The following is a 17,257-nucleotide window of genomic DNA, read 5'->3' as shown; positions in this document are numbered from 1 at the left end:
CCTCCAACGCATCTCATCCACATCCCACACTTCTGCCCTCAAACCCCACCCCTCCAACCATAACAAGGACAGAACCCCCCTGGTCCTCACCTTCCACCCCACCAACCTTCGCATAAATCGCATCATCTGCCGACATTTCCGCCACCTCCAAACGGACCCCACCAGCAGGGATATATTTCCCTACCCACCCCTATCTGTCTTCCACAAAGACCGTTCCCTCCGTGACTACCTGGTCAGGTCCACGCCCCCCAACAACCTACCCTCCCGTCCTGGCACCTTCCCCTGCCACCGCAGGAATTGCAAAACCTGTGCCCACACCTCCCCACTCACCTCCATTCAAGGCCCCAAAGGAGACTCCCACATCAGTCAAATATCACCTGCACTTCCACACACGTCATTTACTAAATCCGTGGCTCCCGATGCGGTCTCTTCTACACTGGGGAGACTGGACGCCTTCTTGCAGAATGCTTTAAGAGAACATCTCCAGGACACCCGCACCAATCAACCCCATTGCCCCATGGCCGAACATTTCAACTTTCCCTCCCACTCTGCTGAGGACATGCAGGTCCTGGGCCTCCTCCACCGCTGCTCCCTCACCACCCGACATCTGGAGGAAGAACGCCTCATCTTCCACCTCGGGACTGTTCAACCCCAGGCATCAATGTGGACTTCACTAGTTTTCGCATTTCCTCTCCCCCCAGCTTACCCCAGCTCCAACCTTCCAGCTCAGCACCATCCCCATGACCTGTCCCACCTGTCCATCTTCCTTCCCACCTATCCACTCCACCCTCCTCTCCTACCTATCACCTTTACCCCACCTCCATCCACCTATTACACTCTCAGCTACCTTCCCCCTGGCCCCACCACCAGGGTTTGTCTCTCCACCCCCAATATTCCCAGCCTCTTTCCTGATGAAGGGCTCTGGCCCAAAGCGTTGATTCTCCCGTTCTTCGAATGTTGCCTGACCTGCTGTGCTTTTCCAGCAACACACTCTCATCCTGCAGAATATCCAGCAAAACTGTCAGAACCCATGAGTTGTTCCCCTCCACCTGCCTACCTGGTCTTAAAAGAAGGTATAATCAGAAAATTTTGCATACTTTGATGAAATCATTACCTTTTGTGATGACCATAGAAATAGCGAGACTTGATTTCCAATGTGCTCCCCATTGAGATGTGACACGACAATCATGTTATCCAGGGAAGTGTCGTGATGCCTACATTGTGGTAAACCCACATTTGCCTGCTTCATTTAACCATCCTCAGACCATACAGTGACAGTTGGTCGGGGACCTAACCTCTAATGCCATCAAGAATCCTCAGGGCAATACTGAGGAGAGATACAGAGCTGCACACACTCCACACGAGCTTCCTGAAGATGAGATTCAGATGCCTGGATCAGTCAGGTAGTGTAATGCAATACACCCAGACAGAGTGTCTCAGATTGTTTGCTGATTGTGATCTGTTTTGAAGCAGAAAGCTTGGATAAAAATCTAAAATTTACATAAGCTCCATGCAGATGTAACTGCTGCACAGTGGGTGGCCCCATGAGCAGCAGCTCATACAGGGTTGCAAGATCCTGTATTATCCCTCCTACTCACCTGAGAGAAGGCTTCCAAGTTCAGCAACATCAAATCTGATTCCAGTACCACATTAATCCCTCACTTTTCCCTCAGTCCTGTAGAATGTTCTGGTCCTTCAAAATACTTCTGCAGTAGCTGAGCACCCTCAGTGACAAATACAAACATCTCTCCACTAGCCTCACTCCCCACCAACCTCCCCCAACTGAGGGATACAGGAAGTCACTGTCAGGCATGCATTGCCTCCTTCATACACTGGGGGCACCTTTTGTGGGTATGGAAACTCTGATCAGGGAAGTAGTGGACTTTTCCTGCAGCCTGCAGATGCTATTCACCTCTGCACCCCTTCCACTCATCACCTGTGTTGGCTGGGCCATATGGTTGTCCCAGGCCCTATCTCTTCCCACAAACACAGAAATCACTGCAGAAACACAACACGTCTGGTAGCATCTGTGGAGAGAATAATACAGTTAACACCTCGAGTCCTCTATGACTCTTCAGAACAGACTCTTCTTTTTCAGAACAGTCATATCTGATTGAAAATGTTAGGTTTGTTTCTGGGCAGTGCCTGGAAAGTTTTAGAACATCTGTAGCTGAAGGTGGGTATCACCTTTAGTATGTATCATACAATGTGATTGTAGTTAGTTGGCCAATGGCAGGGGCAGCATTCTAATTCAGGAGTGTGAGTTTACATTATGAAAATTAATGGCAGTTACCCCTGTGGAGTGCAGAAGATAGGTTATCCTACATTTGCACTGAGTTTAGGTTCTTTCAATCTGTCCACAGGTCCTGACTTCCTAACTGATTGTGGTCACAGTCACCATGTCTGCTCTAGGAGACCTATCCTTGGTTATCAGTGCAGGAGGATCTCACTTCTGTCTGAGATGTTCTGGAACATAATGGCTAGAAACCTCACTGTGTCACCTCTAAGGGGATAGGAGCAATCAGCACAGACTTTTCTGTTGCTTCTAGCTTTCCATGAATGACAGTGTGCTCATGTTACCTTTAAATAATGCATTTGAACCTATGACCCCAAAAGGCCCACCTGGAAAGAACTTCCGACTCACCAGCTGCATGTAATTCGCCATTTAACTCAGGCTATAATTTGCATATGAACTAAATAGATTATCAGCAGACCTAAGTACATAATCATGTGAGATCAATTATTGAATAACTTTGTATTGAATAACTTTGAGGCTTGAATGGATGAATTTTGGTTTCTCGGGGAATCACAAGGAGCTAGCAGGAAAGTACAGCTGATGCCCAAGGTCAGCCAGGATAGTATTGAATGGTAGAGAAGGCTGAATGGATTGCATTGTCTCCTCCTTTCATTCAGATTCTTGTGAGTCACTCTAAGTATCTGATGCTGGAAGACTGGTTTTGATAAAGTCCCACACAAGAGGTTAGTGAGTAAAATTAGGGCGCACGGGATTGGGGGCAAAGTACTAGATTGGATAGAGAATTGGTTGGCTAATAGGAAACAAAGGGTAGTGATTAACGGCTCCATTTCGAAATGGCAGGCAGTGACCAGTGGGGTACCGCAGGGATCCGTGCTGGGACCGCAGCTTTTTACAATATATGTAAATGATATAGAAGATGGTATCAGCAATAACATTAGCAAATTTGCTGATGACACAAAGCTAGGTGGTAGGGTGAAATGTGATGAGGATGTTAGGGGATTACAGGGTGACCTGGACAAGTTAGGTGAGTGGGGAGATGCATGGCAGATGCAGTTTAATGTGGATAAATGTCTGGTTATCCACTTTGGTGGCAAGAACAGGAAGGCAGATTACTACCTCAATGGTATCAAATTAGGTAAAGGGGCTGTTCAGAGAGATCTGGGTGTTCTTGTCCACCAGTCAATGAAGGCAAGCATGCAGGTACAGCAGGTCGTGAAGAAGGCTAATAGCATGCTGGCCTTCATAACAAGAGGGATTGAGTATAGAAGCAAAGAGGTGCTTCTGCAGCTGTATAGGGCCCTGGTGAGACCACACCTGGAGTACTGTGTACAGTTCTGGTCTCCAAATTTGAGGAAAGACATTCTGGCTATTGAGGGAGTGCAGCGTAGGTTCACGAGGTCAATTCCTGGAATGGCAGGATTGCCTTACACGGAAAGACTGAAGCGACTGGGCTTGTATACCCTTGAGTTTAGAAGACTGAGAGGGGATCTGATTGAAACGTATAGGATTATGAAAGGACTGGACACTCTGGCAGGAGGGAACATATTTCCGTTGATGGGGGAGTGCCGAACCAGAGGACACAACTTAAAAATACGGGGTAGACCATTTAGGACAGAGATGAGGAGAAACTACTTCACCCAGAGAGTGGTGGCTGTGTGGAATGCTCTGCCCCAGAGGGCAGTGGAGGCCCAGTCTCTGGATTCTTTTAAGAAAGAATTGGATAGAGCTCTTAAAGATAGTGGAGTCAAGGGGTATGGAGATAAGGCTGGAACAGGATACTGATTAGGAATGATCAGCCATGATCATATTGAATGGCGGTGCAGGCTCGAAGGGCAGAATGGCCTGCTCCTGCATCTATTGTCTATTGTCTATTGTCTATTGGTTTATTTTTTTCTAATTCCTGAAGCCAAGCACACCATATTCATTTAGCTCAGAGATTGAAGTTTAACCAATGTTGTTCACAGTAAACTGGGGGGAACAATTTGATGAAAACAAATAAGATTCTAAGGGGATTTGACAAGCTGAATGTGGAGAGGATGTTTCCACTTGTCTAGAATCTAGAACTAGGGCTCACTGTTTGAAATCGAGATAAAGTGGAAGTGTTTCTGCCAGATGTTTGAGTTTTTTGAAATGTTTTCTTGAAAAGGTGGTAGAAAAAGAGTCCTTGAATATTTTAAAAGCAGAGGCAGATAGATTCTCATTAAAACCCAAGGAATGAAAGTTTCCAGAGCAGCCGGAATGTGGATTTGAGGAAAAATCAGGATCAGCTGTGATCTTATTGAATAGCAAAGCACTCAAGGGACTGATTGACCCACTCCTATTCTTTGAATGAATATTTATATCTTTCTTTTCTCAATAAAACCACTGGGTTTTCCATACCATTATTTCTGCTTTAAAATAAAATTTGTATGTTTAGCAAGTTCCACAACTGCATTTAATGAAGAAATTAAAAAAGGAAGAGAAATTAAAATTGAAATCCTTCCCTACCACTCGGGTGTATGATGATTTCCACAGGTCTGTCAAAGGTATGTTCCTCTGCCAATGTAATCATCACACTGGAAGCACAAAATGCTGAGGGGTCTGCGTCAGCTCGGATTGAGTGAGTTGGACTTTCCACACCTGCAGAACATTAATAGTTGGAGATTTAGTCAGGGCAAAGGCTGTCAGTAAATTGATAGACCTAAGGCACAATTGTATTTCTTCTGTGCTTTGCATAACTTCAGAACATAGAGGATCAAGTATTTTTAAGTGCACTCAACCCCCCCACCAGACCAAAACACCCTTCTGCAAAGCTGGATCAAATACAACCTCTTAATAACCCCCACCACGGACCCAACCATCCCTCCCCAGCACTTTGTCTAACACCTTCCCCTGCACCAATACCAGACATGACATCTCCCCATTGTTCCAGACACAACATTTTCCTGCTCCCCTAGGTCAGGACACCCTGACCTCCCCAACCCCTGCCACACACTCACCCACCCGTTGATGTGTTCAGTTTGGGGACCAGTGTGTTATTGGGAAGGGCAGGGGCAGTGGTCTCGAGTTGCTCTGGATTTTAACCAAATGGGTGTCCGGATCAGGTATCAGCTGCTGGGACTTTTGATTTATTGGTGGGAGTTCTCCCTTGGACTGTCAGTGGAGAATACCCACTCTCTAAATTTCCTGAGCAGGGTGGCTACATTCTCCCATCGTTCTCTGCCAGAGTTGATAACTGGACATTTAGGTTCATTACACTAAAAGACAGAGGAACAAAAGTAGGTTATTGAGTCTGCTGTACCATTCAATGAGATCATGGTTAATATGATAATCCTTCACATCAGATTAAGATTCCAGTCTGCCACTTTCAGGAGGGGTTGGTCCCTAACCTGTCTGATTTTGTTTTGGACAGTACAAGTTCTGTTACATTTTCCTGTTCCTAATACACTGCCCTCAGCTCATCAAGTAGATAAGGTATCTCCCTCACCATCTGTAGGTGGATCTGGAATATCTCTGTTCCCCCATAAGGTGGGAAAGACAGTGTCGGTTAGCATAACCTCTTGCCTATCCAGCAGAATCAATTACCAATATTTGAATAAGGAGCAATAGAAAAACATTTGCCCTTTAAGCCTGCTCCAGCCTATTCCCATCTATTCCTGATACTTTTCAATTCCGCTACCTAACAAAGATTTATCTACCCCCCAGCTTAAAAATGTTTAGTGACCTTGCCATGACTGCCTTCTGAGGTAGAGTTTCAAAGTTGCACAACACTCTGAGAGAAAAATATTCTCTTCTCTGTCTGAAACTATTAAAATTGTGTACCCTACTTTCATGTTTGACCCGCTTTAGGAAACATCTTTTTCACACCCACTGAGATAACTCCATAAATGTCGGTATCCCATCACCAAGTCCCCTTTATTTATACATGACTGTAGTACTGCCTCATACAAGGTCAGAGTTTCAGTATCTCTGTCACTGACCCTTTTTATATGTTAGCCAGTGCTCCCTGTTCGGACCAGACTGACAGCCCCAATCAGGGAACTCATATTCTATAAGGTGCAGCTGGCTAACCTCATTACAATCACTACACCCATCTTGCCAGGATCATTCAGGATCTTGTACATTTCAATTAAATCACGTCTATTCGTCTAAACTCCAGTAGAAACAAGCTGTACAATATTACCCCGCAAGACAACCCGCTTATTCCAAGTATTAATCCAGTAAACCTAGCTTAAATCTGAGTCTAGTGGTGCTCTCATCAGCTGTGGGTCTATCTGGGAACTTTCTTGATATCCCTCTAAATTCGGAAGTAAGTTTTCTGATAGCCAGACCTCCTGCTTGTCAAGCAGGGGCACAGGATCTCTGCTTTTTAAGTTGCCTGGCCTTTTTTGGGAGCTTTCTCAACCCCTATTTATCTTTGTGAATTCTACAAGGCACATACAGCTATTTCTCCTTCAACCCCTGTATGTGCCTCAGTGAGCTGTGCACAACAGTTTTTGGATGCATGGAGAGTTATCAGCAGCACTTGAACTGGTCATTGAATGGTTGCAGTAATAGTCTTGTTTGTGGGCGAATAATTTTACCATTCAGCTCCCACAGGACAGATCCAATTTCTGATTGGTCCCATGTTCTTTGAAACACTCTGACTCAAATGGGGCTGGATTGTGTCTACACTTCCACGATGTGGCTCTTGAAATGTGTGGGACCTTTCCTTCACAATCAGCTCACCTGTGTGAGAACTGCCTTGTTTCCCATTTAATTCAGCAAGAAAGATGTTGCCAATTTGATTTCTGATTTACTCCTTTCAACACATTTGAAATCTAAGGTCCTATCTTGAACACCCCCTCCTTAAATGTGATTCAACTGATTTCAGCTTTTTAAACATTATCCATACCCCTCTTAACAGCACCATTCACCATACACTTCAATCAAATTGCTCCTCACTCTTCTAAACTCTAGTGGAAACAAGAACAGTCTCTCCAACCTGTCCACGTACAAAACATAGCTTTTTCAGATTTTCCAGATATCAACCTTGTGAACCTCCTTTGAACTGTCCCTCATTGCAGTTCCATCCTTCTTTAAATAGAAAAGAGCAAAACTGCAGACAGCATTTCTGATCTACTCTCAATAATGCCTTGTATAAGTGAAGCATGACAACCTTATTTTTCTGTTCAATTCCTCTCATAATAATGGACAGCATCCCATTAGCCTTCTTGATTATATGCTGTATTTACACACTAACCTTTGTGACTCATAGACTATAGCACTTAAATCCTGCTGCATCTCAGAATTCTGTAGTCATTCGCATTTTAAATAATATTCTGCTTTTTCATTCTTTGAGTCAAAATGAACAAGTTCACATTCTCGCACATTATACTTTATCTATGAGATATTGTGCCATGCACTCAACATATCTATATCAATGGCAACTTCATTAAGTCTCCATCACCACATACTTTTCAACTATCTCAGTGCTGTTTGCAAATTTAATCTCCAAGGCTGTTCTCACCTCATCCAAGTCAATGATGTCAATTGTAAATTATTGAAGCTAGAACACAGATGCCTACTGGATTTGAGTGGTCACATTCTGACAATCAGATCTATTTATGCAAACTGACTGTTTTCTACCAGCCAACTCATCTTAGCTCAACGAATATATATTTTCCCCTACACCATGAGCTTTTATGTTCCGCAATGTTGTTTGATGTGACACCTTATCAAATGTTTTCTGGAAATCCTTCATCGGGAAGGGTTTTTGCCTGAAACGTCGATCTTCCTGCTCCTCAGATGCTGCCTGACCTGCTGAACGTTTTCAGCACCACTCTAATCTAGACTTTTATCTCCAGCATCTGTAGTCCTCACGTTCCACTGTGGGATTAATGATGCAATTGTGAAAAAATACTAGCTGATGTGGAACTGGCTTTCAAACCGGCACTACAACTGGCTTTATCATTAAAAAATGCAGCAAGTGGAGCATATGAGTTGCAGGGTATTCCAAAAGAAGTGGACACAATCTGCAGCTGAGACTGAGCTTGGGGCACACCACTTGAGTGAAGACAAGTCCACAGCCTTACTCAGGACATGTCCTGATCAGACAGACTCTAGATCAGATCAAAACAAAACCCCAAAACAAAGCCAAGCTCAGCCAAACAGTTAAAATTTTCTTCAGGGTCAAGATAATTCACAGGCCAGTATCCAGGAGGATATCCAGGAGATTTTGTACCTGGAAAGTTCAACCTACATCGGTTTGGCACAGTTAAATTGATTAACAAAATCAGAACCAATCATGATAAATGTCTGGTTAAATGTTCACCTGTTTCTTGTGACAGTTGATACTAGTGTGGCCATATCAGTGATCATAGAGCCAGCTTTTTAATAAAATTCACTGTGGACTCCAGCCCTTAACTTTGTGCAAGACCTCAGCTAGGCTGAGAACCTATACAGGTGAACCTTTACATAGTAAGGGTATGAAGCAGTTGGTTCAGTTACCAATGATTGTTGTAAAAGGCTTGGGCCCAAGCTTGGTGGAGAAAAATTAGCTCAAAACTTTTAATTAGAAAATGGCTGTCTAGTGAAGTCTGAATTACATACCCTGAAGTCTTCCAAGAAGTTCTAGGGACTATCAGAGGAGCCAAGGCCACCTTGAACTTTCATCAGGAAGCAATTCTGGTTGAACCAGAAAACTGGAAAGTGAAGGAATCATCAAACCAAACCAAGTTATGAAATGAGCAGCACTGGTCATACCTATTGTGAAGCCCAGTGGGTTGATTCACCTCTATGTGGATTTCAAACAAATGGAAAGCCATTTTACATCACTGGATAAATCCCCAATCCCTCACATAGAGGATCTATACGCAAAACTTATGGGGAGGCTGTCCTTCATGAATCTAGACATGAGCCATGCTTACTTGCAATTGCATTTAGACCAAGATTCCCAGAGGTATGCTACAATTTAGATCCATTAGGGTTTGTACCAATATATGAGACTGCCATTTGGGGAATCATCAGCCTGTGCAATCTTTCAGCGGATGACAGAGAACATTTTACAAGGTCTACCCCAGGTTGACATTTACCCAAGTTAGAACATAGAACATAGAAGAATACAGCGCAGTACAGGCCCTTCAGCCCTCGATGTTGCGCCGATCAAAGCCCACCTAACCTACACTAACCCACTATCCTCCATATACCTATCCAATACCCGCTTAAATACCCATAAAGAGGGAGAGTCCACTACTGCTACTGGCAGGGCATTCCATGAACTTACGACTCGCTGAGTGAAGAACATCAGTCCTATATCTACCCCCCCCTTAATTTAAAGCTATGCCCCCTTGTAATAGCTGACTCCATACGTGGAAAAAGGTTCTCACTGTCAACCCTATCTAACCCCCTAATCATCTTGTACACCTCTATCAAATCACCCCTAAACCTTCTTTTCTCCAATGAAAACAACCCCAAGTGCCTCAGCCTTTCCTCATAGGATTTTCCTACCATACCAGGCAACATCCTGGTAAACTTCCTCTGCACCCGTTCCAGTGCCTCCACATCCTTCCTATAGTATGGCGACCAAAACTGCACACAATATTCCAGATGCGGCCGCACCAGAGTCTTATACAACTGCAGCATGACCTCAGGACTCCGGAACTCAATTCCTCTACCAATAAAAGCCAGTACGCCATATGCCTTCTTCACTGCACTATTTACCTGGGTGGCAACTTTCAGAGATCTGTGTACATGGACACCAAGATCCCTCTGCTCTTCTACACTACCAAGTAGTCTACCATTAGCCCAGTAATCCATCTTTTTATTACTCTTACCAAAGTGAATCACTTCACACTTAGCTACATTGAACTCCATTTGCCACCTTTCTGCCCAGCTCTGCAGCTTCTCTATATCCCGCTGTAACCTGCCACATCCTTCCTCACTGTCTACAACTCCTCCGACTTTCGTATCATCCGCAAACTTGCTCACCCAACCTTCTAACCCTTCCTCCAGGTCATTTATAAAAATGACAAACAGCAATGGTCCCAAAACAGATCCTTGCGGAACACCGCTAGTGACGGCACTCCAAGATGACCCTTTGCCATCAACTACTACCCTCTGTCTTCTTCCAGAGAGCCAATTCCTAATCCAAACCTCCAACTCACCCTCAATGCCATATCTCTGTATTTTCTGCAGTAGCCTACCATGGGGGACCTTATCAAACGCTTTACTAAAATCCATATATACCACATCTACCGCTTTCCCCTCATCTACCTCCTTAGTCACCTTCTCAAAGAATTCAATAAGGTTTGTGAGGCACGACCTGCCCTTCACAAAACCATGCTGACTATCCTTGATCACATCATTCTTATCCAGATGTGCATAAATCCTATCCCTTACAATTCTCTCTAAGACTTTGCCCACAACAGAAGTGAGACTCACTGGCCTATAGTTACTAGGATTATCCCTACTCCCCTTCTTGAACAACGGAACCACGTTTGCTAGCCTCCAGTCCTCTGGCACTACTCCTGTCAACAAAGAGGACACAAAAATCAAGGCCAATGGCTCTGCAATCTCCTCCCTTGCTTCCCAGAGAATCCTAGGATAAATGCCATCAGGCCCAGGGGACTTATCTATTTTCACCCTTGCCAGAATTTCCAACACCTCTTCTCTACATATCTCAAAGCCATCCATTCTACTTATTCATGCCTCAGTATTCATATCGACAACAATGTCCTGTTCCTGAGTGAATACTGACGAAAAGTATTCATTCAGCGCCTCCCCAATCTCTTCAGCCTCCACACGCAACTTCCCATTACTATCCTTGATTGGACCTATTCCTTCCCTAGTCATTCTTTTATTCCTAACATACCTATAGAAAGCCTTAGGGTTTTCCCTAATCCTACCAACTAAGGACCTTTCATGTCCCCTCCTTGCTGCTCTTAGCTCTCTCTTCAGGTCCTTCCGGGCTACCTTATAACTCTCAATTGCCCCTATTGAACCTTCACGCCTCATCTTTACAAAGGCCGCCCTCTTCCATTTAACAAGGGATTCCAACTCCTTATTAAACCACGGCTCCCTCACACGACCCTTTCCTCCCTGCCTGATAGGTACGTACTTATCAAGGACACTCAATAGTTGCTCCTTGAACAAGTTCCACATATCAATTACGCTCTTGCCTTGGAATCTACTTTTCCAATCCACACATCCTAAGTCATGCCTCAACGCATCATAATTTCCCTGCCCCCAGCTATAACTCTTGCCCTGTAGTACACACTTATCCCTCTCCATCACTAGAGTAAAAATCACCGAATTGTGGTCACTGTCCCCAAAGTGCTCACCTACCTCTAGTTCTAATACCTGGCCTGGTTCGTTACCCAGAACCAAATCCAGTATGGCCTCACCTCTTGTTGGCTTATCTACATATTGTGTCAGGAAACTCTCCTGCACACATTGCACAAACACTGACCCATCTAACGAACTTGAGCTATAGCTTTCCCAATCAATATCAGGAAAGTTAAAGTCTCCCATAACAATCACCCTATTACTGTCACTCTTCTCCTGAATCATCTTCGCAATCCTTTCTTCAACGATTCTAGGACTATTAGGAGGCCTGTAAAAGACTCCTAACAGGGTGACCTCACCTCTCCTATTCCTAACCTCAACCCAAACTACCTCAGATGGCAAATCTTCGTCCATCTTCCTTTCCACCGCTGTAATACTATCTTTGACAAGCAAAGCCACACCCCCCCCTCTTTTGCCCCCACCTCTGACCCTACTAAAACATTTAAACCCTGGAACCTGCAACAGCCAATCCTGTCCCTGATCTAGCCATGTCTCCGTAATAGCCACAACATCGAAGTCCCAGGTACCAACCCACGCTGCGAGTTCACCTACCTTATTTCGTATACTTCTGGCATTAAAGTATACACACTTCAAGCCACTCTTCTGTTTACAGGCACCCTCCTTTAAGATTGATGCCATATTCCTAACCTCCCTACACTCCAGGTCCTGCACCCTAAAGCTACAGTCTGGGTTCCCATGCCCCTGCAGAGTTAGTTTAAACCCCCCCCAAGAGCACTAGCAAACCTCCCCCCAAGGATACTGGTGCCCCTCAGGTTCAGGTGCAGACCATCCTGTTTATAGAGGTCCCACCTTCCCCAGAAAGAACCCCAGTTATCCAAGTACCGAAATCCCTCCCTCCTGCACCATCCCTGTAGCCACGCATTTAACTCTTCTCTCTCCCTATTCCTCGACTCTCTATCACGTGGCACGGGTAACAAACCAGAGACAACAACTCTGTTCATTCTAACTCTGAGCTTCCAACCTAGCTCCCTAAAAGCCTGTCTAACATCCTCAGCACTCCTCCTACCTATGTCATTGGTGCCAATATGGACCACGACTTCAGGCTGCTCCCCCTCCCCCTTAAGGACCCGGAAAACACGATCAGAGACATCACGTACCCTTGCACCTGGGAGGCAACATACCAAACGTGAGTCTCTCTCGTTCCCACAAAACCGCCTATCTGTGCCCCGAACTATCGAGTCCCCAATTATTATTGCTCTGCTCTTCTCCACCCTTCCCTTCTGAGTAGCGGGGACAGGCTCCGTGCCAGAGGCCTGAGCCCCGTCACTTACCCCTGGTAAGTCGTCCCCCCCACAAGTATCCAAAACGGTATACTTGTTCTTGAGGGGAACGACCACAGGGGGTCCCTGCACTGGCTGCTTCCTCCCAGTCCCCCTCACTGTCACCCATCTATCTGCCATCTTTGGAGTTACTACTTCCCTATAGCTCCGATCTATGACCCCCTCTGCCTCCCGAATGATCCGAAGTTCATCCAACTCCAGCTCCAGTTCCCTAACACGGTCTTGGAGGAGCTGGAGATGGGTGCATTTCCTGCAAGTGTAATCAGCAGGGACGTCCATGGCATCCCTCACCTCATACATGTTGCGTCTTAATAACAGGGAAAACTAATAGAGAACACTTAGAGAATTTGGATTTAGTCCTAAAACATTTTTTTAGGGCAGGCACATGCCTGAAAAGGGAAAAAAATGTGTGTTCCAAACACTCCAAGTGACCTACCTAGGCCACAGAGGTGAGAAGACCACATTACTCCCATTGGAAGACTCAGTGATGGTGATCAAAGGTGCCCCAACTCTCACATCTGTCCACAAGCTTAGATTATTTTGGGGGCTGGTAAATTATTATGCAAAGGTCAGACATAACCTAGCCTCCATCCTGGCACCTCTGCATTGACTCCAAAAAAGGGTCAGTCATGGAAATAGTCATATATACAAGCCATAGCTTTCAATGACGTATCGAAACAGCTATCATTCTGTAAGCTGTTGGCACATTATAATCACAAGAAAGATCTGGTATTGACATGTGATTCTTCCCATATGGCATCAGTGTTGTATTAGTTTATAGATGGCAAAATGGAGAGGAATGCCAAATAGTGTACGCATCTTGGACTTTGGTTAATGGAGAATGTAAATATGCCCAAATGAGAAAAGAAGGATTGGCACACATATTGGAGTCAGGAAATTCTACCAATACTTTTTCGGTTGAAAATTTGTGACAATCATGGCCCACAAAACCCGACTTGGTCTGCTTAAAAAGAACAAGGCAGTGCCAGCCATAGCTACAGGCCACAATTAGCGGTGGGCTCTAATGCTAACTGCTTATAATTCCAGGTTAGAACAGGCCAAGTAGCAAATGCAAATGCACTGAAGCCACCTCCCATAAGCAGACACACCACCTCTCACAGCTGATCATAAATTCATAAATTCAAACAGTGAAGAAAAGGCCCTCAGCCCATTGAGTCTGAACCGATATAACTAGCGCTAAAAATGCTGTAATTTCCTGCACTTGTCCTATATCCTTAAATGTTATGATATTTGAAGTGCTCATCCAAATGTCCTACAAAGGTTGCAAGGTTTCCGGCCTCCATCAGAATGAAGGGCTTATGCCCGAAACTTTGATTCTCCTACTCCTCAGACTTGCTGTGCTTTTCCAGCACCACACTCTCGACTCTAATCTCCAGAATCTGCAGTCCTCATTTTTGCTGAGTCAGAGGAACCTGACCCATTGCTAAAACAATTCGGGAGGCTCTCCAACATAAAGGAATGACCTATGTCCTCAGGCTCAAAGAGGGAGGGATGTAGTGATTATAACAAGGTCAACCTAACGAATATGAGTTCCATGATTTGGGCTGATAATTTGGTAAAATCAGGGAGCCCTGGCTGACAGATAAAAAGAGCGTTAGAGAGGATGGCACCACAGGGGATCGAGTGCTTTATTTACCCTTCCACTTCAATTTTGATTTAGTCCTTACCCTTCTCCTCCACTTTGTTTTTCTCATGTAGGTGTAGCCCTTATTGCTTTTAATGCTTCACTGGCCACATGAGTGGTGGTGGAAATACAGAATAAAGTTCTTGCACAATGGTATCTTTTTTCACTAAGTCTGTATAAATACACAATTGGGGGTGACTTGGAGAAAATAGAAGCATTACTGCTGTATAACAGTGGGGATAAAAAGATTTTTAAAAGATAAAAAATAGGAAAGGAAAAGGGTCTGTGTCTGTGTTACCCTTAGTCTAAAGACTGACTCTAAATGAGGCGATATTAAAGTCAAGAAGAGCTCATGTTAAATAAAGGATGACTTGGTGATGGAATACCAGCCTCTATGTTATTTTGCACAGCAACATTTGGACATGTTGAATAAACAGTCAGAATTGATTGGAAAACCAATCACATTCCACCTAAAGTCAAACTTACTACATTTCCAGTCATCCTATGTCCAGTACATTCAAGAGTTTGAGAGTTCCCAATAAAAAAGAAGCATGTGTTTCTATGAAAAATAACCAGCATTCAAAATATTAGATAAAACAGATCATGCATTCATCTATGATTGGTTATACTAGAAATCAAATTGTTGGAACTTATTTCTCTTAGAATTCCATAAAAGTGGTTTCAACTTGACTCCCAAATCCACCTAAACAACTCATTCAGGGCAATGAGGAGAGGCCAGAAATTTGGCATTCAAGAACATGACTAAAATATATCATTAGTATCTTGTAATCCATTTCTTGCCTAACCGCCATTTGGCTAACAGCTAAAAGTTTAGATGTGTCTCTTGAGGATTATCTTCTTCCACCTTTCAGGGAGGGCATTAATGTAGAGGTCAAACCTTTTCCCTGTATTGTCACCATCCAAGCACCACCCACCCCCACCCCTCCCACTCTAGTTTTTGATCAAGTTCAAGGTGCTACAATACAAGCTATTCCAATGATGATCTGAACATGTAGCAATGCATTGAGGTTTATTTACTTGAATATGTAAAATGTTTCACATTCTGACCTGCCAGCAAGCAGGGTGCTCTGATTTCAAGCTTGAAACTAAAGTCATATGTAGTAGGATTGGTGACCTCATTGTCCAAGTGTTTTACCAACGAGTTCCCACTTTGGTGCTGAGGGGTGAAGCCACTTCGAAATCTATCTTTGCTGCAACAAATATATTTTAAAATGGAAGAAAATATCAATAGCATGAGAAATGATTCTATTTAAAATAAAATAAAATCAAAGAAAATACTCTTATTGTCTCTATTCTGCCTAATATTACAAGATCAGTTTGATGCATTTGTAAGTCAATGTAAGCTTTATACGCACTGGAAAAATAACGCAAGTTTGAAATGATTTTTCTTTAGTTCTTCTAAAGTTTTAAATGCAGTTTTCCCTTCCTTCCTCAAGACTCAAACACTATTTCTTGCACCCTCAACATTTTGTAAATCCCCTATATCCATTAAAGGGTGGTATGGTGGCTCAGTGGTTAGCACTGCTGCCTCACAGCACTAGGGACCTGAGTTTAATTCCATCCTCAGGCAACTCTCTGTGTGGAGTTTGTACATTCTCCCTGTGTCTATGTGGATGTTTTCCCACAGTCCAAAGATGTGCAGGTTAGGTGGATTGGCCATAGGAAATGAAGGGATGGGAGGAACATGGTCCTGGGTGGAATATTCTTCAGGGTGTTGATGTGGATACAATGGGCTGCATGGCTTGCATCCACACTGTAGAGATTCTATAATCTGACATTCCTCAATCCTAAAATCTCCAGGTATTTAAAATTCAATCTCACAGCTTCCTGGCCCTATTATGCGATGGTTTAATACTATTCATACCTGAAATGTTACTCAGATCAGGTTTTGTTGCCATCTCATGGCCCTTGAGAAGGTGGTGGCAATTTGCCTTTTTGAACAGTACAGTATATTGAAAAGAAATTCCAAAATTTTGACTGTGTTAGAATATCTGAATAAAAATTCAACTCACACCTTTAGATTACTTACAGTGTGGAAACAGGCCCCTTGACCCAACAAGTCCACACCGACCCTCCGAAAAGCAACCCACCCAGACCCATTTCCCTCTGACTGATGCACCTAACACTACGGGCAATTTAGCATGGCTAATTCACCTAATCTGCACCTTTTTTTAGACTGTGGGAGGAAACCAGAGCACCCGGAGGAAACCCACACAGACACAGGGAGAATGTGCAAACTCCACACAGACAGTTGCCTGAGGCGGGAATTGAACCCGGGTCTCTGGCGCTGTGAGGCAGCAGTGCTAACCACCATGCCACTGTGCCGCCCAAATTTTTTTATTTGAAAATAATAGCTGAATTACACTTAAATAACACTTAAATTAAGTGAATTCAAACAGTTAAACAAAACAAATGTACTCTTTAAAGTAAATTGTCAGTTTCTCTGCTGACTCAAACAGAATTTGATGTAATCAATTTATAATTTACCTTTTGAGCTCATTTTCAGTTGAACTCTGTTCATCAGTCCTAGAAGAAGTCACCCTGGGGACATACAAGGATGGAAGTTGTAGCCTAACTGTCCCATTGGGCAGAGTTTGCAGCTCCAAGGAAGTATTAATCAGCACAGTTACTGTTTCAAGTGGTGGGATGATACCGAAGCTCACAGTAAATAATGTGCGTTCTAAATCTTCATCAAGAATAAAGTGATCTGTTAGAAACAAAAGTCAAAAT

At 43.9% G+C, this 17,257-nt stretch overlaps 1 protein-coding gene across 3 annotated transcripts in view; it reads right to left on the bottom strand.

The window, feature by feature from the left end:
• Window positions 1-17,257, bottom strand: part of vwa5b1 (von Willebrand factor A domain containing 5B1) — a 396,694-nt gene that overhangs the window by 344,260 nt on the left and 35,177 nt on the right. For all 3 annotated transcript variants that reach the window (XR_011962666.1, XM_072585920.1, XM_072585921.1), the window contains exons 4-6: window positions 17,015-17,234; window positions 15,575-15,717; window positions 4,745-4,876 (exon numbers count right to left, since the gene is read on the bottom strand). Coding sequence is in view for 2 of the 3 variants with exons in the window: in XM_072585920.1 (XP_072442021.1) it covers window positions 4,745-4,876; window positions 15,575-15,717; window positions 17,015-17,234 (495 nt within the window). In the remaining variant the exon portion in view is untranslated. The remainder of the gene's footprint in view (window positions 1-4,744; window positions 4,877-15,574; window positions 15,718-17,014; window positions 17,235-17,257) is intronic.

Source organism: Chiloscyllium punctatum, chromosome 16 (genome assembly GCF_047496795.1).
Source record: "Chiloscyllium punctatum isolate Juve2018m chromosome 16, sChiPun1.3, whole genome shotgun sequence".
Taxonomy (NCBI): domain Eukaryota; kingdom Metazoa; phylum Chordata; class Chondrichthyes; order Orectolobiformes; family Hemiscylliidae; genus Chiloscyllium; species Chiloscyllium punctatum.
Note: the sequence above shows the minus strand (reverse complement) of the source record. Positions and strands in the feature narration are given on the sequence as shown.